At 50.7% G+C, this 20,074-nt stretch overlaps 1 protein-coding gene across 3 annotated transcripts; it reads left to right on the plus strand.

Annotated features, from left to right (window-relative positions):
- Positions 1-3,885: 3,885 nt before the first annotated feature.
- On the plus strand, positions 3,886-19,136 carry Ube2i (ubiquitin conjugating enzyme E2 I). 3 transcript variants are annotated; one of them, XM_050123294.1, is made up of 7 exons: positions 3,886-4,011; positions 9,343-9,419; positions 9,557-9,640; positions 10,538-10,610; positions 15,462-15,571; positions 15,690-15,769; positions 18,514-19,136. In XM_050123294.1, the coding sequence occupies exons 2-7, from the start codon at positions 9,354-9,356 to the stop codon at positions 18,575-18,577; spliced, it is 477 nt and encodes a 158-aa protein (XP_049979251.1). In that variant the 5' UTR covers positions 3,886-4,011; positions 9,343-9,353; the 3' UTR covers positions 18,578-19,136. The 3 variants fall into 3 exon arrangements, with proteins under 3 accessions (XP_049979251.1, XP_049979181.1, XP_049979117.1); XM_050123224.1 differs by lacking the exon at positions 3,886-4,011 and adding an exon at positions 4,169-4,331; XM_050123160.1 differs by lacking the exon at positions 3,886-4,011 and adding an exon at positions 4,889-5,174.
- The last annotated feature ends 938 nt before the right edge of the window (positions 19,137-20,074 follow it).

Consider the following 20,074-nt stretch of genomic DNA (forward strand, 5'->3'; position numbering starts at 1 on the left):
AACAAACAAAAACAGGGTCTGTTGTAGCTCAGCCTGGCCTTGAATTATATGACCAAGAAAGACCTTGAACTTTTTTTCCTAAAGTTTTTTTAACATTTATTTATTTGGTTTTGGTTTTTTGAGACAGGGTTTCCTGGTAGCTATAGAGCCAGTCCTGGAACTCACTCTTGTAGACCAGGCTGGCCTTGAACTCACAGAGATCCACACGTCCCCATCACAAGCCTTCATGAAAGAAGTCAGAGTAGGAACCCAAGCCAGGAACCTGGAAGCAGGAACTGAAGCAGAGCCCGTAGAGAAGTGCTTACTGGCTTGTTCAGCGTGCTTTCTCATACAGCTCGGGAATACCTGGCCAAGGGAGGCAGCACCCACAAAGGGCTGAGCATTACCACACCAATCACTTACCAAGAAAGACTTGCCTATAGGCCGGTCTTTATGGAGGCATTTTCTCAATGAGAATCCCTCTTTCCAAATGACTCTCACTTGACAAAACAAACAAACCAACAAAAACTAGCCAGGTCGCTGTCCATAGATTGTTCCGTATGGTGCACCTGCTCCTTGTCCATCTATCAGCTAGGACCTAGTGAGTCTGATAACCACAAATCTGGTCACCTCACTTGATGTAAAAGGAAGGCAGTAGGACACTCTGTGGTTCCCAGCCTTCCTACTTGAAATATGGCAGGCAAGTTCTGTACAAGGCGAGGTCAGATGCCAGGGGATATTTGAGAGGTACACCAGACAGACCACTGAGGACAAATGATCCCCTAAAAGAGATTGGAGAGTGTACTAGTCAGGGTTCTCTAGAGGAACTGAACAGACTGTATGTATATATGTATTATGTATGTATATGTGTGCATATTAATTATATATACATATGTGTATGTATGCATTTATGTGTGTATGTGTATATATTGAATATATAGTTATCATTATATACGTAATATCAATGCATATACATTATATATAGATAAGAATCCCTAAGACAGTCAGCCTCACAGACTGAACAACTACTGGATTCTTGGCCTTTCCATTAGGAGACAGCAAAAGCTTCCTTCTTCCATGTCCTTTTATGTGGACTGCCACCAGGAGATGTGGCTCGTATTTAGGGTCTTCCCATCTCAAGTGCTTCAGATTTAGGGTGGGTCTTTATGGTGGTTAAATGAGAATGGCTCCCATAAGCATATATATTTGAATGTCTGGTTCCCAGTTAATGGAATGGTTTAGGAAGGGTTAAGAGGTGTGGCCTTGTTAGGTGTGTCACTGGGGGTGGGCTTTGGAAGTTTTCTTTCTGCTTGATACCTGTGGATCAGGTTGTAAGCTCTCAGCTACTGTTCCAGGGCCATGTCTGTCTGCCTGCCTCCCTCCATGCTCCCATCATAGACTAGGTTTCCTTTTATAAGGTGCCTTGGTCATAGTGTTTATTATTTCACGCATGTTTTTATCTATGAGTGCTCTGTCTACATGTATGCTACAGGCCAGAAGAGGGCATCAGATCCCATTACAGATGGTTGTAAACCACCATGTGGTTGTTGGGAACTTTGGGAAATCAGCCAGTGCTTTTAACTGCTGAGCCACCTCTCCAGGCCCTGGCCACCATGGTGCGTCACCACATCAAAAGAACAATAACTTAGACAGTTTTCCCACCGCAAATAATCCAATCCAGAAAACTCTCTCAAAGGTAATTCCAGATCAAGTTGACAACCAAGACTGGCCATGACAGAAAGGAAAGGAGCACCTACTTCTGCATCTTCTGAGTCTCAGTCCAGCTCGGCTGGGAGACCCTCTGGTCAGGGGTATACTTTCAATGTGAGGAGGAAGCAAAAGGCACCCAGGCCTGGGCTAGAAAAGGAGTTCCTGTCCAGTAGTAGTCCTTCCTATGCTCTGAATATTTGCCCTTAGCAGAGAGAAGCAAGTCAGCAGAACTGCTACTCTGTGGGTGGCTTATCACTCAACTGACAATCTTTTTTTTTTTTTTTTCAAGACATGGTTTCTCTGAGTCACTTCAGAGCCTATCCTGGAACTTGCTCTATAGACCAGACTGGCCTTGAGCTAAGAGAGATTCGCCTGCCTCTGCCTCCCTACTGCTGGGATTAAAGGCCTGCCTGCAACCTGGTTCAACTGAAAACCTTTAACGTACACTATTTTTAAAAGCTTTGTGTGCATGAGTGTATTGTCTGAGTGTATGTATGTGCACCAAATTCATGACAGATCAGAAGAGGACATCAGATTCCCTGGACCTGGATGAACTGAAGTTACAGAGGGTTGTGGCCACCAGGTGGGCCCTGGGAACTGAATCTGGGGCCTCTACAAAACGTTACTACCAAGCCGTCTCTCCAGCCCTGATGCACAAGTTCAGATGAAATATAATTTATCTGTTTGCTTTTGCTGTCTGTGGGGTTTTTGTTTTGTTTTGTTGTATCACATCCAGAAAAAACTATTGCCCAATACCTTGTCAAACTTTCTCCTTGTTTCTTTCAAGAGTTGTACAGCATTGGCTCTAAGTCTCCAACCCATGTTGGAAAGACTACCTTTCTTATATGGAATGAGGTAGGAATTCAAATTCATACTTTTGCTTGTAAATCCTTTATTGAAACCAGACCCGAGTTCATAACCTTCTATGCAGAACCAGGCCCCAGCAGACCAGAAGGGGGCGCTCAGGAAACACAAGGCCCTATTCCTACATCAGGCTGTACTCCACCTACTGATTTTCTTTTTGGTTTTTCCAGACAGGGTTTCTCTGTGGCTTTGGAGCCTGTCCTGGAACTAGCTCTCGTAGACGAGGCTGGGCTTGAACTCATAAAGATCCGCCTGCCTCTGCCTCCCGAGTGCTGGGATTAAAGGTGTGCGCCACTACCGCCCGGCACCTACTGATTCTTATAAGGTAATTGGGCAAAGAATGGGTGCGCACAATAGCCAGAACCCTTCACTGGGATTTACTGATTCTCCACAAACCTCTTATCATACTTCAATCTTGGTTTCTCTTTCATACCTAGGGACTTGGCCCCAGTCAAGACCCCTGTCCACAGAGAACACATATACCGGAAAGGAAGTTTCTAGGCTGATGTTTTCTCCTACCCCAGCTCAACCCCAGCCCCTACCACCACCTGACATTCCCTCTTGCACAAGGGCCTTGGGCCCTCACACGTCTGCTGGTTGGAACTTAGCACCCAGGACCCATGGGCTCAGCAAAGTGGTATGGCTTATGTGGCTTTACCTTAGTCTTTCCTGCTCTACAGCCTTCTGCAGCTCCTGTAGCCCACAGGTGGCCCACGAGCACAGCCTTTCCAAGTAGCCTCTCCACCTCCCAGCTCTGCCCTCCCCTTTGCCTCCCGGTGATGTTGGGCTTCATTCCTGCAGAAAGCCCAATAGCCATGAGTCCAGATCAGGCTCAACTGTGGTGCTGAAAATGTAGATTCCAAAGTAGACGTGGTGTTACTTGGACAACAACTGAGGAGTGGAATCAAGGTCATCCTTGAGTTGGAAGCCAGCCAAGGCTAATGTATGAGACCCTAAGCTAAAAAACTCAAAATTAAAAAAATTACTGGGTCACTCCGAGTCACTGGCCTCGTGGTGGACCACCCAGAGGTCCCAGACAATCTGCTGATGACTTTGGTCCCACATGGTACACAGGTCAGGGGTGGGCTGGGTCAACACGTGGGCCCAGGAGCCATCAGTCTTGGAAGCTGTTGTGTAGGCTGGGACATACCCAAAATCGATACCTTCTATTGAGGGGGACAGGCCTGCTGGGGTCACCACCACTACAGCTGGGTGGCAGGGGATTGTTTCTAAACAGACCTTGTCCACATTCAGCCCCAGTGAGAGACCAAGGTCTCTAGGATCTGGTGTTCATGGTGATCTTACTCTCCCTCCAAAACAACAGGAGGAATTTACAGGCTGGGCTCCAAGAAACACTGGGCAGTTACCGGCAAGGGACATAGGCCCGGGGTCCTGTTCCGGAGCACCTAACAGCCTCAGAAGGCAAGAAAAGGAAGAGGAATAAGGAGGGAGAGAGTGGTGAGTACATTGGGGACACTAACAGATGAACAGATGAAGACTAGTCACTCCTGGAGTTCCCAGGACCCCCGGATACATAGTTCAAGGATCTCAGGAAGCTGGAACCGGCCCCGGAAGGTCTCGCACGTGCCAAAAAGTAGAGCAGGCGCCAGGGTGGCCACCAGGGGGCCAGCTGACGGTTCTAAGTACCCGTCCCGTCGGTGAGGAGGCATCCGGGTAGGGAGCTGGGTTGCTGAGGTCTGACGGAGGAAACTGGACCAGGGCACAACGCGACGAGAACGTATCCAGCAGGGCCAGTAGAAGCCGCGCAGGAATTTCAGGTGGAACTGAGGTGTAGGCTGCGGGGTAGTGGCGGGGGTGGAGGTGGGGTGTCCCGGCTGCTGCCCCTCCCCCATGGTTCAGACCTGTTCCCCTCCCCCACCAAGGGCCAGCCTGTAAGTTAGGGAGCATCCACATTTCTCTTCCCGTCGGTTTTGCATGCGCTTGGCCCTTTGTATGAGGCCAGTTCATTGGGTAGATTCGAGATACGCCCCGCCCAGGTCTCCGAGCCTGCCAATCGCAGGAAGTTTCACAAGTGTTGCTGCTCCAGGGATTGCTACCGTCCTGCGACGTTTCTTATGATGCTTAGGCCTCAGTAATCTTTGCTCCCAGAACCTGGGCCTTAAGCCCAAGGATACCTCCAGGGCCTGTGCCCGAAAAGGTGCCCTCTGAGCATCCGGACGACCCTTGGGAATCTCGGCTTCCTTTCCTCCACACGGCTCGCCGGCGTGTCCTCGAATGGACGCGCTTATCCCAAGGAGGAGTTTGCAGACGCTCCCTCGAGCTTAGTACGCGTCCCCTTTAAGAGTGCGGCCGTTCAGGGAGCCGCCTGCCTGGACCGGTGCCCCGCGCCCGGGGTCTGTAGGCGGTCGCGGGCAATTAGAGCTCGGCGGCCGAGCGCGGGCGGCGGAAAGCGCGTGTTTGCATAGACGGCGTAGGACACGAGACAGGAGCCACCGTACGTGGAGCAGGCGTGCGGCGGGCAGCCCAGCTCAAGCCCCGCCCCGCCCCGCCCGCTGGGGTCCTGCGCTCCGGGCTGCGCGCGGCGGGCGCGGAGGGAAGTCCCGAGACAAAGGAGCGCCGCCGCCTCTGCCGCCGCGACGGTCCGGGCCGTGGTCGCCCAGGTGAGCCGCCACCGGCCCGCGCGCGCACTCCGATCCTCGCCCCGCGTCGCCGCCGTTCCCTGTAGGCTTCCGGGAGGCGCCGAGCTGAGCCGCCGCGGCCCTTCTAGCTCACGGCCTCCTCCCGCCTCCGAGCCTCGGCCCTTGGGGCACTGGGGCCCAGCCACTGTGCCCCGGGCGAGTGCGGGGTTGGGAACACCGTCCCCTATTGCCCCTATTCCTGGCGGACTGAGTTCCGCTGACCCCACAACAGACGATCTGAGCTTTGCGGTAGCTACCAGACTCGTTCTGGGCGGTGCTGGGCCCGTGGTTGGGCGAGCGGGAGTGCAGGAAGGCCGTGGGCACTGGGCCGTGTCGCGGCCTGTAAGCACCGGAGTCGCAGCAGAAGGCTTGCTTCACTTCGTCGGTTGCCCAGACACTGGGTCTGTCCTTTGGGTTTTGTGGGTGTTTTGTGCAGATTCTCTGCCCCACTGTCCTTTATTCTTAAGGAACTGTTGCTTTAGTGGGTGAGTTACCTGCCTCCGCAACAGAAAACAGGCATCGAAAGGGAATTTGTTCCGATTCTAAAGATGTTTGGGCTGTGAGTGATGGCAGTCCTGCCTTCCTCTAGCTGACTCTGCCGCTGGAAACTTAAGAAACAGCCTAGTATCCTTAGTGAAGGGTCCTTAGGGCCTGCAGTATGCGTGCGGGTGGAAGAGGCAGCTTAGCTTTATCCGAGCCAGCCGTAGTACCTGGTACTCCGTGTTGCTTATGAGTGAGTCGAGGTGGGTGGAAATAAGCAACCTTGCACATGCTCTCTGGCCGGTAAGTAGTTCTGGAATACGTGCTGTCGCCAGACAAATACAGCGGATTACAGGAAGTCTGGTATGCGAAGAAGACCTAGCCCTGTATTCCCTGCCTGCCTCTGGTAGCTGGGGGTTATTTTGTCTTTGCCTCAGAAAACTTTCCGGCTCACGAAGTGGCTGTTAACTCGGGAAGGCGAGATGTACTTAAGGTGGGGGAGGACCAGGTTTCTGCTTAGATCATTACAGATGTGTCCCTAGGGCTCCTTTTTTGCTCGACCGTGGGGCAAGAAGGCCTTTGTAAGCTCTTGTAGAATCATCTCTCACTTCCCTGTAACTCCTTTTGAGATAGCATCCCAGGCTGACCTTGAACTCTTGGTGGTCGTGTGCGAGCTTGAGCCACCACGTGCAGCTCCTCAGTTGTTTTCACACTGGAATAGTCACATTTGGATGCTAGGACAGAGCCGGCTCCTTGCTCCAGAGCAGTGGCTAGGAGTTTGGGAATCTATTTGGAAGTCCTACCCAGCCTTGCTTGGGATCTTGTGCCATCTGATTGGCTGGATGGGGATGGTAGCTCCTTTACAGCCTACCCTCAGTTGGGGAAGGCAGAGTGCTTGTGCTCCTAAGCCTGAGGGGGGGCAAGTTCCCAGGAGCCGGGGTGCAGTTAGGCCTCTCCACTGAGGACTAGTTGAAAAGTGGGACACATTGGAAGTGAAGCCCTAGGCTTCCAAGCTCTGCCCCAGCTGTTGACTTCCTCAGGTCTGCCCCCCCACACACACACACCCCGAGACAGCTCAGAGCTAGTCCTTCCCTGCCATGTTTCTCATGCCAGTATCACCTGGGTGTTGTGGCTCCTCTCTTCCCAACAGTGAGTCCATGTGGGCAGCAACCTGTCCTTCCATCTTGGATGAGTGCCACCTGGATCTTCTGTTTGCTAAGATATGAATATTCAGGCGGGTCTTGGGGGGTTGGTGGTAGAGCCTTGGTGATCATGCTTGTTTTGGACAGTCTCTACTCCTGTGGTGGGGAGGGACAGGGGTTTGGGCTTGAGCCTTTGTTTTTTGACTTGAGGTCAGGTAAGAGAGGAGGCTTTAGTTTGTATACTTTGGACTTTGACTGGAGTTTGTGTCACTTGATGGCTCTCTGTCTCAAGCTTGTCCGGTGGCTTGTGCTTCTTAAAGAGTTTCTTCGTGTTGACTTTGAGTGTATAGGATATTAAAAATACCAATACTGGGTGTCTGTGGTTTTGCTTTTTTGTTTCGAGATAGGGTTTCTCTATGTGGCCCTGGCTGTCCTGGAGCTCACTCTGTAGACCAGGCTGGCCTCGAACCTGCAGATCCACCTGCATCTGCCTCCTGAGTGCTAGCTAGATTAAAGGCGTGTTTCACCACCACTTGTCCTTGTGTTTGTTTTATAGTGACCTCACCCGAGTTCCTGAAAAATGGGCTCCTAGGTGATGCTCCACCCCTGATGGCAGTCCTAGCCCTTTTCTGCTGGTGTATTTGATGAAGTCATCAAGAGAAATCTAGGGCCAGGTGTGGTGGTGCATGCCAGTAATGGCCAACACTCAGGCAGGCCAGTCTGCTCTACATAGTGTGTTTCTGGGCCAGCTCTGGCCACATGGTGAGACCCTATCTCAAAAAGGGGTGGGGAAAGGAAAGCTGTCTAGAGACCAGATGTGGTTCATGCCTATAATCCCAATACTAAGAAGCTAGCCAGAAGGATTGTTGTGAGTTTCAGGCTGGGCTACAGTGTGAGACTCTTAGCTAAAAAACAAGCCATCTAGGACCTCAGTGCAAGGCTCTACCAGATTGCTTTGACCCAGTGTGTCTGTTTAGGAGATACCAGAGAACTATGCTCACACAGGTGGGGGTGCATATTTAATCAGCCAACCTGTAGCGCAGGGTGTGAGGCCTTTGAGCTGTAGAGGGCCTCTCCCCCCCCCCACTGGGTCAAGAATGCAGGGCGGTTCCTAGGGGAGTCAGGACAGTGCAGGTAAGATGGGCAGCCTGAGCTAAGTATAAGCTAGCAGGAGCTCTAGGGAGGTCTGGTTGAGATGTGTTAGAGGCTGTAGCAGGAGCCTATTCTAGCAAGAATCTTGCTCTTGTCCTGAGAAGATTGAAGACTGTGCCTGAGAGAGAAGACTACAGGATATCCCAGTGCTTAGTGACCACTTGGAGATGAAAACAGAGGCTGAGTTGGTGCTGGTTCTGCTGGGAGATTTTGTCCCCGAGCCCAGTGGAGCCTCACATGAGAATCGTGGAAGCCTCAAGTTGGAATCAGCTATGGGACTTTTGTCCTGAGAAGCAGCTCAGTGTGAACCACTTTAGAAAGATACCTTTTTATCTGCTAGATCCTTGCTCAAGGGCCGGCTTGCTTCCACCCACCCCTTGATCCCAGTGCTCTGTTAAGTTTGGAAGTCTCTGGGTGCTGTCTCATGTGATACTAAAAAGAGGGGAAAAGGAAAAGGTAAGCAGGTGGCAGCCAGGTTGGAGCCACAGTCGAAGTGGCTGTGGGCCTAGGTGGAGGCGGTCCTTTACCCTTGCTGAGTGGAACCTAAGGGCCTTGTCCAGGTGTGCTGATACGCCCTGGCAAGTGCTCCTGGCCTGGGGTTTGCACTCCTTTCCCCCAGGGCCACAGGGCAGATCTCTGGATTGAGCTGGCAGGCCTGTGGGCTGCTGTAGTAAAGCAGGAGGTAGCGCGGTTAGTCTGGTCTCTTGGGGTGGTCTGCCTATGGAAGTTCATCCTGCTCTCTCCCTGGACTGCAGATTTTTCTCATCGGTGCTTTCAGGAGTAGTGATTGTCCTTCTGTCGAGAATGATTCTAAGTTGTGCCAGAGCTCCTGTATCTGGTGTACCTGGAGGGCAGTCCCTTGTTTGTGAACCCTCCTTTTGCTCCCAGCCTTGCACTCTACCTTTCGGGGGAGTGGGAGGGGGTTGTGCTGAAGAGAGCCTTGAGCCATGTCCTGGCCTTAGGTGAGTGCTTCCGGTGCCTGTAGGCCCTCCCTGTCCTGAGAGTTTGACTGTGGAGTGGTGTCTAGTCTTTCCTGAAGATGCTCAGTGCCTGCTGGGGAGGTGACAGCCTTTGTGCAGGCTCTCCTCACTGCCCTCCCAATGGTTGGGGTTTGTAAACCACAGGAGGGACAGCAGTTGTGCCCTGCCTACCTGGGGGTGTTCTGGGGAGCGCCTATTGAGGGTTATAATGTCAGCACTTGCTCAGAGGTAGCTTGCCCAGCTGGACTTAGCCTTATTCACCTGCTTGGAAACAGCCTTCTCTGACTGAGATGGGGGTGGGGAGATGGCACAGGGGGGTGTGTGTGTGTGTATGTATGTGTGTACATGTATGCACGCACGCTTCACCTAACCATCCCTTTATGCTGTCTGTTCCAGGGACTTTGAATATGTCGGGGATTGCCCTCAGCCGACTTGCCCAGGAAAGGAAAGCTTGGAGGAAGGACCACCCTTTTGTAAGGAGCGTTCTTTTTCTGAGCTACAAGGAGGGACCTTCTGTTGGATTGTGTTCCCTGCTGCTCAGCCTGTAGCCACTGGGTGAGACCTAGGCTTGTTCTCTGAGCTGGTTTGTTTTGTGACTGTTCTTTCTCAGGGCTTTGTGGCTGTCCCAACAAAGAACCCTGATGGCACGATGAACCTGATGAATTGGGAGTGCGCTATCCCTGGAAAGAAGGGGGTAAGGGCTGCCATTGGCTTTGTACCTCACTGTTTCTAACAAGAGATTTGAGGGAGCAGAACTACTAGAAGGGACTTGGGTTTACATATCTTTAACATCTGACCACAGCCAGCCTACCAGGTCACAGCCCTCACCAAGCCAAGGAGTGGCTGTGGTGGTAGGAAGGCTTGGACCCTGGCAGATCATTGGATCAGTGAAAACCCTGGGGTGAGGAGCAGGCGAAGATTGCTGGGTACAAAGTGGTAAGCCCCGATGACAAGGTGTCCTGGAGAGCACAAGCTGTGTGCACATTGGCCTCGGTGTTGCCAGTTTGCTGTCCTTGCCCAGAACTTGTAAAGCATGTGAGAGAGAAGGCATTGTCTAGACTAGGGCCTCCAGGTTCAGCTTAGCACCTGAGCGGGTTCATCTGTCACAGTATAGGGGTGGGTGGGTCCTGGCCTGTCAGAGTCCGAGTCAGGGTTGAGCAGTTCCACCATGGTGCTTCCATTGCATGAGCTGGGGGTAGGAAAGCTGCTGGGGTTGGGGAATAGTACCCTGTCCCTCCCGGGGTAGGCTCCAAGGTGCAGACTTGACTAATACAAGTATAAACTGCCGGGCCCAGCTTTGTTTGCTGAGCTCTTTGGTGTTCTCAGCCACCCAAAAACTGTGTGGGTCCTGAGCCCTCCAGCATCTGGCAGGCTCCCCTACTTGTGTTCAAGCCAGCTTCTGCCCCCATCCTATCTGAGGAAGGCTGTTGTCTAGCTCCCATAGGCACAAGTGGGCGTCATCTTCAGCCCTAGAGGTACAGTGATGGTGTGGGGCTGTTAGAGAATCAGCCCAAAGCACCTGGGTTTGGGGAAACTTCTGGTCTTACTTGGCATGTGAGCTACGTATCTAACCTTAGTTCCCTTCCCACAGACTCCATGGGAAGGAGGCTTGTTCAAACTGCGGATGCTTTTCAAAGATGACTATCCGTCCTCACCACCAAAATGTAAGTTCTGCAGAGAGTTTGCAGTCCCTTTCCCAGAGCCTCCCTTTGGGAGCCGGATGCTCTGCCCAGCAGGCAGGTGTCAGTGCTGGGATAAAAGCATTTTTGGTGAGTCGCCTTGGATCACAAGTCCCAGGATAGAAGAGCATGTAATTAGTGTGGTCTCTAATCCCAGTCAATCAGGAGGTACCACATTTCAGAGGGAAAGTTGTGAGTTCTGAGTGTGAGCTCCTGGATGATTTGGTGCCCGCAGGTGTAGAAGAGCAGGAGTCTCAAGGCTTTCCTAGGTTGAGTGAGTGGTTAGCATATGTATTAATTCAAAGCACCAAAGGAGAGAAGAATCTCCTTCATTCCAGTCTGCTGCATTGTTTGTTCCTATTCATGCCTCGCATCCCAGTGAGAGACTGTGTGGTCTGAATGTTGAGCCTTCAGGTCAGTAGGTGAAAAGTGAAGGTTGGACTGTGTCCAGAAGGCTAGACAAGCTCAGCAGAACTTGCTTGGGGATGCAGTGCCCACCACCATCATTCTGCCCAGGGTATGACTGACCAGGTCTGAGCTTTCACAGTCGACTTGTAAATAGAGATGTTGCCCATTGCAATGACTTAAACATACCTTATTGGGAACCACTGGGTGGACTCTTACTTTGTTTGTCAGTGTTTTCTGCAGTCCTATTATTAGTGGGATTTGGAGCAGTGGAGGGGTTCAAGGCAGGGTTTCTCTGTGTAGCCTTGATTATTCTAGAACTCTGTAGTTCCAGAGATTATTCTGCTCTGTAGACCAGTCTATCCTTGAACTCAAAGGTCTACCTGCCTCTTCCCAAGTGCTGCAGTTAAAGGCGTGCACCACCACTGCACAGCCAATTAGTGCTTTCATTTAATTAGGGGGTAGGGATTTAAGGTTGAGACAGACACAATTGCTTGTCTCGTTGCTTTCGTGTGGTTCTGGAATCCTAAGCAAATACAATGAAGCGAGAAGTTTCTCAGCTGACAAGGAAAACCAAGATGCAACGTCTTATAAGGGAAAAATGAAGAAATGGATTGTAGCATATGGGAGTTTGAAAACTAAGTAATTTTCTGAGAGAGAACTCTGTGCTGGAAACCATGGGCATTTCTAAGAAGCCCAGGATACCCTCATCCTCCTAGCTGATCTCCACATACCACAGGGTGTCCCACTCAGGCAGTCTCCAGAGTGCATGCAGAGTTGTGCAAAGGAGGGGCAGTCAGTCCCTTGGAAGTTCCAGGGGCGCTGGAAGACCCAGTGTGAAGAAATTGTCCGGACCTGTTAACAGAGTGGATCACCAGTTACATGGTTAAATGTTGTAGGATTGGTTCAAAGACAGGCAGCCAGACCATGAAGCAGAGTGGATAGTCCAGAAAATCCATACATACTCACTGGATATGGGATGAAATTACCAGGGGTTGCTTGGGAGATGAACCCAGCCTGTGGGTTCATCTCAGCCAAGTGAATGGGGAATAGGGCAGCTTTGGAGAAGGTTCCAGAGGTTTTCCATGATCTTGGGGTGTAAGGTATTCTTCACCAGAGAAGTACAAGAGGCCCTGGATACAGGGATTGGCTTATCTGTATGACCCTGGAGTTGAGACAGTCTTAGACACCAGCTAGTGAGAGATGCAGGGGGCAGAGCGTACCTTCCTGAATCTCAGGCTTTTCTAGGTTACCAAGAGGAGTTAACCAACCATAAAGTAGTGTAGACCTTGGGGAGGAAGGCTAATGCAGCCAAAAACTGAACAGCAGGAACTCTTGGGCACTTGTTGCAGGGTGTAAAGGTTGGACATTTCCCTGAAAGATCCCTGCGGTGACCACTAAAGCAGGCCGCTTGCCACTGCTTTCTAGGACTGAGCTGTAGGAATGCTGTGGAAGCCTCATTGGTGATGACCAGAAGGCACATGGTGCAGGTGTGCGGTAATAGCAGCCTGGGAAATACCTAGGGTAAAAGGAAGTAAGGATGTGTCTTATAAATCCCCCAGACAGCAGAATAGTAGAATCCTTAATGTCTGATCCATGCCTCTCAAAGCAGTTGCTGCCAGAGTGAGGCTAAAAGCAAGATGGTGCTAGGAGCTAGTAGGAGATTCAGGTTCACTGAGATTCGAATGCGAGTCATCATTAGCAGAAGAAAATATAGTTGCCAAATGAGATTAAATTTGCGTTTGTTGGAAAGTGCAATTTAAAGAACAAAAAGATATGTCCTGGATTGGGAAAGAAGCCTGCTGGAGAAGGGCTTATATCGAGACCACCCTTCTGAGCAGTAAGGGATACAAGATAGACATGCCTTTAAAGCAGCTTCCAGGAACTGGCGTTGGCGCTGTAGTGCAAAACATTAGCAGCTCTTCTAGAGTACCAAGGCTGGATTTTAGCATTTCATGACAGCTCACAACTGGCTATAACTCCTGTCCCAGGGGCTATGACACCCTCCTGACTTCTGTGGGCTTTACACATACATGCAGGTAAAACCCACATTCATTTAAAAAAAAAAAAAATGGGTGGGGGTTGAGACGGGGTTTTCTCTGGCTGTCCTGGAACTTCATCTGTAGACCAGGCTGGCCTCGATCTCAGAGATTCACCAGCCTCTGCCTCTTGAGTGCTGGGGTTAAAGACGTGCGCAACAGCTGGAGATCTGTGGGAATGGGAACCAGGCCTGGAGACCCTGACCAGCTGTGAGACAGCTGAGCTAGAGAACCTGATAGGATTCGTTTTAAGACCTAGGCACCCACCACCCTCTCCATTCGCATATTGATATACCTGAGGCACAAGTCTTGTTCTAGTTCTTTCTCATAGCATTGCTTGGAGTGGCATTCAGTAACCCACATTCACAAGGCACACACTGTGAATCTCAACCCCTCTGGACAGACCTTGTGTTTTCTATGAACTTTCAACATTAATGCCTGGTGTTCATTCTCTCTCATCTTCATTTCTTCATTAATTTAGTATTTATTTTTGTGGTGCTTTGGTTTGAACCAGGGCCTCATGGGTGCTAGGCAAGTATTCCATCACTGAGCTGCAGTCCTGCATTTTTTTGTTGTTATTTAAAGCTCATGGGCAATTAGAGTTTAACAGAACTAGCTGGGCAGTGGTCGTGCATGCCTTTAGTCCCAGCACTTGGGAGGCAGAAAGGGGTGGAACTCTGAATTGAGTCCAGCCTGTCTACAGAGCAAGTTTTGGGGAAGCCAGGGTTACACAGAGAAACCCTGTCTCAAAAACAAAAAAATTACTATGAGCATTATGTGCACCAGCATGCACATATACAACACCAAATGTATGAAAGCCAGAGTATAATTCGTATGCGTTTTCTTCTCACATTGTGTGAGCCCCAGGGATAAAACTGAAACCATCAGGCTTGGCAGCTAGTGCCTTTACCCACTGAGCCATGTTGCTGGCTCTAGAACATTACAGTAACTGAAGCTTAACAGGGTGCACCATTTTTTTAATTATTTATTTTATGTGTACATTTGTCTATGAGGGTGTCAGATCCCCTGGAACTGGAGTTATTGACAGCTGTGAGCTACCATGCGGTTGCCGGGAATTGAACCCAGCTCCTCTGGAAGAGCTGCCGGTGCTCTTAACCACTGAGCCATCTCTCCAGCCCGCAGGCTATACTATTTATCTAGTTTGGTCCTCAACGTTACATTAACAGCGGCAGTACATCCACTAAAAACCTTTCTGTGAGGGGCTAGAGAGATGCTCAACAGTTAAGAGCATATACAGCTCTTGCATAGGATTCAAGTTGAGCTTTCAGAATTCACATTGAGTAATTCACAACCATCTGTAACTCCCGCTCCAGGAGGATCCTCTGGCTTTTGTGGGCACCTCAACGCTCATATGTGTAAGACACACACACACTTAACTCTCACTCTTCCCTGGACCAGAAGCAGCTACTCCCCACATCCCCACAGTGGTGGCACACACCTTTAATCCCAGTACTCAAAAAGCAGAGACAGGCAGATCTCTGTGAGTTTGGGGCCAGACTGGTCTATATAGTGAATTCTAAGACAGTCAAGGCTATACTATACATAGAAACCTTGTCTCAAAAAACTTCTAAAACAAACAAACAAACAAAAAAACTCCTGGGAATTGAACCCAGATCCCCTGGAAGCACAGTGTTCTTAACCTCTAAGCCATTTCTCCAACCCTACTCCTTTTTTAAAAAAATAAGACTTCACTAAGATGCCTAGGCTGGCCTTCAACTCAACCTTCTGCCTAGCCTACAGAGTAGCTGGTATAGCTGTTTTGCTGCCACAGCTGCCCAGCCCATTCCAAAGCCTTATGTACGCAAGGGAAGTGCCCTGCCACAGAACTCCATCCCCAGGCCCCTTCATGTGCTGATAAGCCAAGCTGCCTTTAGACTTGTACTTTTTTGAGTATACATTTTTGAAAATAAGTAGGAAGTTTGCCTGGGTCAAGATGAGGCACATCCTAAGTATCAGCTGTGGAGCAGAGCCGAGTGGGGCTCATGGTGGACTTGTCTACTGTAAAGAAACGTGCTGTGCTTGACGCCTGTATGGTGAGGTGGTTTACACACTGGGTGTTTACTCTGGCCAGTTCCCTCCAGCCTTAAAACTTTGTCCCCTCTGACTAGGGACTTGGGAAAAGGTCATAGGCTCAACTGCCTCAGCTCCTGGCCATGATCTCACCTTGGTTGCTCCAGTCTCCTCAAGCAGAGCTGTCTGGTGTGTCCAGGCTTGGCTCAGGAGGAAGACGTGTATTCTCATCCTCTTTCTGGCCTCTCTGCTACTGAGTTTGAGTTGAGGTGCATCATTGTCAGGAAGGAAAGCAAGGGTAGTGTGGGCTGGGGAACAGCATCTGCCTCCAGAAGTATTCCTTTCTTTCCCTGTTGTCCAGGTAAATTTGAGCCACCACTGTTTCACCCAAACGTGTATCCTTCTGGCACAGTGTGCCTGTCCATCCTGGAGGAAGACAAGGACTGGAGGCCAGCTATCACGATCAAACAGGTATGGGTAGGCAGCTGGCCAGCCTTCATGGTCTGCCCTGTTGACGGTGTCCAAGGCCTCTTTTCAACCCCCCCCCCCCCAGCCCTATCAGTGTTAACTGATTATGTTTCTCCCACAGATCTTATTAGGAATACAAGAACTTCTTAATGAACCAAATATCCAAGACCCAGCTCAAGCAGAGGCCTACACAATTTACTGGTTAGTAGCAACCACCCACTGGCTAACCTTCCTTCCTTGGAAGTTCAGACTGGCTGCCTGGAGCTCTGAGGTGTTAGACTTCCTCAGGGAGGCTCTGAGGAAGAGGTGCAGACTCCCACTTGGTGGCAGCACTACACTAGGTGACCATGGAATGTGGTCAGAATCGTCAAGGAAATTGTACGTGTCTGACAACGTACATAGAAACAGAAGTATGTGTGCAAGGAGCTTACCCTGAGCAGAACAGGGGACCAGAGCGTGGTGTACGGTAAGATGACAGGTGCAGAACAGGTGATGTGGGCACTGGTGAACACCAGTGTCTGTGGCCTGCTGCATGATAGCACAGTCTTCTCGCTAGGACAGTGCTCTGAGCTCTGCATCTGCTGAGGAGGATGACATCATGTAAACATGAAGTTAGAATTTGAATGACAGTTGAGCCAGTGCTGTAGGAGCAAGGAAAACCCTGAAAATAGAGGTTCCATGTTTTTGGTGTCCTGGACTTCTACCCCCACCCCGCCCCCTCATCCTCTGGGCTAATGTGTGGGGACATAATGAAGCTAGGTTGGGAGTCTGGTGACTTCCAGGGAGGTAAGAAAATTCTCTGCCTCTGAATTAGAATGACACCAAAATGAGAGCTGACAGAACTCGCCGTGTATGCTTTATCTTTGCTGTCTACAAGGATCCCGCTGATCTAGGCAAGCACTGAAGTAATTCTGGCTGAGACCCCAAGATTGGTTCAATTGCAGGGACCTTGAACGCTTCTCTCCCTGTGTCTTAGGCATCAACCCTCTACTCCTCCCAATGGGAGTAGAGTCCTAGGCACCTCTATTTTAGCCTGTTACCCTAATGAGATCCATCTCCCCACTGGATCTGCTCTCCCAAGAACTAAGCAGGAAGAGGGAGGAATGGTATGCACTGTATCTTCAGGGGAGAAACCAAAGGAAAGTAGGGCACATGCCCAGCCTTGGTGCTTGTGTGCTGCCACCTTTGGTGACCAAGGCAGGCCTGCCTAGAATTGTCACTAGAACCTTGGGAATGCAGCTTACACTCTGTGCTTTGCCTGCTCTGCACTGACCACCTGGGCTCCAGGCTCTTCGGGGCCTGACCCTTGTGTGGAATGCTGTTACTGGCCTGTGTGCCTCATGAAGCCGGTATGCTTCTGCCAGACCCTTGGAACCTCTCACTGGGCTAGTGCTTAGCACTGCACTCTGCCTTGGACCTGGCTCTGTTCCCAGCTGGCCTGAGGGTTTGGTTCTCACCTAGGTAACATGGGCTCTGTTCTTCCAGCATTTAGTTCACTTTTCAGTGGCGGGCTTACTTTCTGCTGCATCATCCAGATCTCTCCCTGGCTTGCTTTGTGTGCTTGTTTTCACATATATGGAGAAGCTTCATGTCCCTCTTCCCTGAGTGACTGTTGCCTTGCAGTCATTGTCTAGTGTCCTTGTTTAGTGAATAGCGGTGCTGCTGGATGAGCGCTGGGCTGCTGTCCCCATGGTAGCAACAGCCCCCTCCTGGGACTAGCATGTGCTACTAAGTATTATGTCCTCCCTGCTAGGGTTTTGGTACTGGGCCTTTCTGGGGTGACCTTGGCACAAGAACCTGTCATTTGTACCTTGGCTATCCTGTCTAGGTTTTGGGAGTGTCTGTAAACTCTGAGGCTGGGCAGCTTGGGCTCAGGCTTGCTCTAGAGGCACTTGGCTATTGCAGTTCATGCAGATGTCTTGTTCCCATGGTTCTCAAGGTCACGTTGTTCCTTATGTCAATTTTCTGTTCCTACACACTGTGCAGGCCAGCCTAGGTCTGAAGTCTCAACAGTGGGTACATGCCTTCCATATTGAAAGCCCTCACATGTTCTTACTGAGCAAAACCTAGTGTCTGTGGGCTGTTCTCCACTTGATAGCCCTGTCTCATGCTTGCTCGTTACAGCTGATTAAGACCGGTTGTGCGGGCTGGAGAGGCGGCTCAGTGGTTAAGAGTACCGGCTGCTCTTCCAGAAATCCTGAGTTCAATTCCCAGCAACCACATGGTGGCTCACAACCATCTATAATGAGATCTAATGCCCTCTTCTGGCCTGCAGGCAAACATGCAGATAGAACAAAGCTTTTTTTTTTTTTTTTTTTTTTTTTTTCTCTCTCGAGACAGGGTTTCTCTGTGGCTTTGGAGCCTGTCCTGGAACTAGCTCTGTAGACCAGGCTGGTCTCAAACTCCCAGAGATCCGCCGCCTGCCCCTGCCTCCCGAGTGCTGGGATTAAAGGCGTGCGCCATCATCGCCTGGCTAAAGCATTTTTAAAAAGAAAAAGAAAACCAGTCTTGCTAAAACTTGCTAGGTAGAGATGCACACTTGTGTTCCTGGCTGTACTGGGAGACTGGGGTGAGAAGGTCACTTTAGCCAGATTTCTAGGCTCTGATGTGCTGAGTTCACCATGGTTCTGGTTTCCCGGTAGTGGAACTGGCAGACTGCACTTAGAAGTCAGTGGTGGGAGTGTTGTGAGTGCCATTGTCCTGCTCCAGCCGGAGGCTAGACATAGCACAGGCAATGACACTGCAGGAAGCCAGGGCCACTTTGTCTTCTAGGTGGTAGTCTCTGTTCTGTCCCTAAGGGGTTGAGGTGGCCACAGAACTTCTCAATGGAGGTTGCTGCCTCTCCTGTCCCAGTGACCACCAGGTACAACCACTTTACTACCCTGCCCCTGAGTGGGTCATGTTATCACCCTATCTAACTGTGTTTTCTCTCTTGACCTCCTCAGCCAAAACAGAGTGGAATATGAGAAAAGGGTTCGAGCACAAGCGAAGAAGTTTGCCCCCTCATAAACAGCGGCCCTGTGGCTCCGTGACGAGGAAGGGATTGGCTTGGCAAGAACTTGTTTACACCTTTTGCAGATCTAAGTCGCTGCGTACAGTTACTAGTCGCCTGGGAGGGTTGAGCGGGCGTCATTTTCCATTTCCGCCACTGGCATATACAGTCTCAATTCGCTGAATTGCCCCAGTTTTTCATACAGGGTCTCTTCCTTCAGTCTTTTGTATTTTTGATTGTTATGTAAAACTTGCTTTTATTTTAATATTGATGTCAGTATTTCAACTGCTGTAAAATGATAAACTTTTGTACTTGGTAAGCCCCTAGGAGCTAGTTTCTTCGCGCTCGGATGCAGGCATGCTTCCCACTGTTCAGAGCTCTGGCCTCCAGCTGGCTGTATGACAGAACCACACTGTCCCTCCCTCCCCACCCTCAACATCCTCAGAAACCTGGGCTGTTGCTTATGAGCCTCAGATCCAAAGTTGGCCAGCGTCTCCATTCTGCACCACTTCCTTTGTGTTTATATGGCGTTTTGTCTGTGTTGCTGTTTAGAGTAAATAAACTGTTTATATAAAGGTTTTTTGTTGCATTATCATCATTAAACTGTGAGGAGGGACTTCAGTATGCCTGGCCCTCCTTATGTGGCTGCAGCCCTTGCCAGGCACCAAGGCTGAGCCCCAGGACCAGCACCTAGGAGTTCTCTCAGCTTCTGCTAGAGTTGTGCCCAGGCCACATGCAACTCCATCTTCATCTGGTTCTTTGTAAATAGGACTGTGTACAGAGGTGTGTTCTGTTCTCCCCACCTGGGTCTTTGGGCTTTAAGGTACCAGGCGGCATGAGACCCTCAAGAAGTCGGAATCCGCACACAGCCTTCGTAAACCCAGCAGGGTGAAAGACTGGCTGATCCAGACCAAGGCTGTGGCCAAGTGAGGGCCAAGGACACAGTGGTCTGCATTGCTCTCCCTGCCTGCCAATTGTACTGTGAGCCCCACTGGGCGCTGGTAGCTGGCTTCAGGCCTTTTGATGTCCTGCCCTTGCACCCTGGAGGAAGCAACCCCACCACCGGCTCTGGCAAACAGCAGGTCCTTGTCTAGAGCACCTGAGCACATGACTCCTGCACCTTCTAGCCAGCATTCAGTCCCACCCTGCAACCCAGGGGACCAGACCGGTTGTGGCCTCGGCACAGGATGACCTCAGGGACCACTGTCCACATACTCTGTTGGACCTGGTCTAGGGAGAAACTTATCAATGGCCTATAGCCCATGCCTGGGCCAGGCTGGATCTGTGATCTTGGGGCTTACAGAGCACAGGGAGGTGCAGTGGACACAGCCAGTGATCAGTCTTCATCAGACTTGTTCCTGAGACCCCCCTGGAAGACCCTTGGCATGGGAACCAGTCACCAGGGACCAAGCAAGGGAGGGCTGGGCCCATGCCCAGGTCTGCAGCCAGGAGCCTTCACTCTGAAGTTGGAGGGACTTGTACTCCCACAGCTGGTGGTGCCTGCATGGACTGGG

Source organism: Alexandromys fortis, unplaced genomic scaffold, assembly GCF_014885135.2.
Source record: "Alexandromys fortis isolate MF-2015 unplaced genomic scaffold, M_Fortis_MF-2015_v1.1 scaffold_29, whole genome shotgun sequence".
Lineage (NCBI taxonomy): Eukaryota > Metazoa > Chordata > Mammalia > Rodentia > Cricetidae > Alexandromys > Alexandromys fortis.

What these genes read in the sequence shown, in the direction of transcription:
- Ube2i (XM_050123294.1), top strand. Translation starts at nt 9,354, where the DNA reads ATGTCGGGGATTGCCCTCAGCCGACTTGCCCAGGAAAGGAAAGCTTGG. An exon ending in TCCGTCCTCACCACCAAAAT is followed by an intron (nt 10,611 to 15,461) that starts GTAAGTTCTGCA and finishes CCTGTTGTCCAG; the next exon opens with GTAAATTTGAGCCACCACTG. An exon ending in CAGCTATCACGATCAAACAG is followed by an intron (nt 15,572 to 15,689) that starts GTATGGGTAGGC and finishes TTTCTCCCACAG; the next exon opens with ATCTTATTAGGAATACAAGA.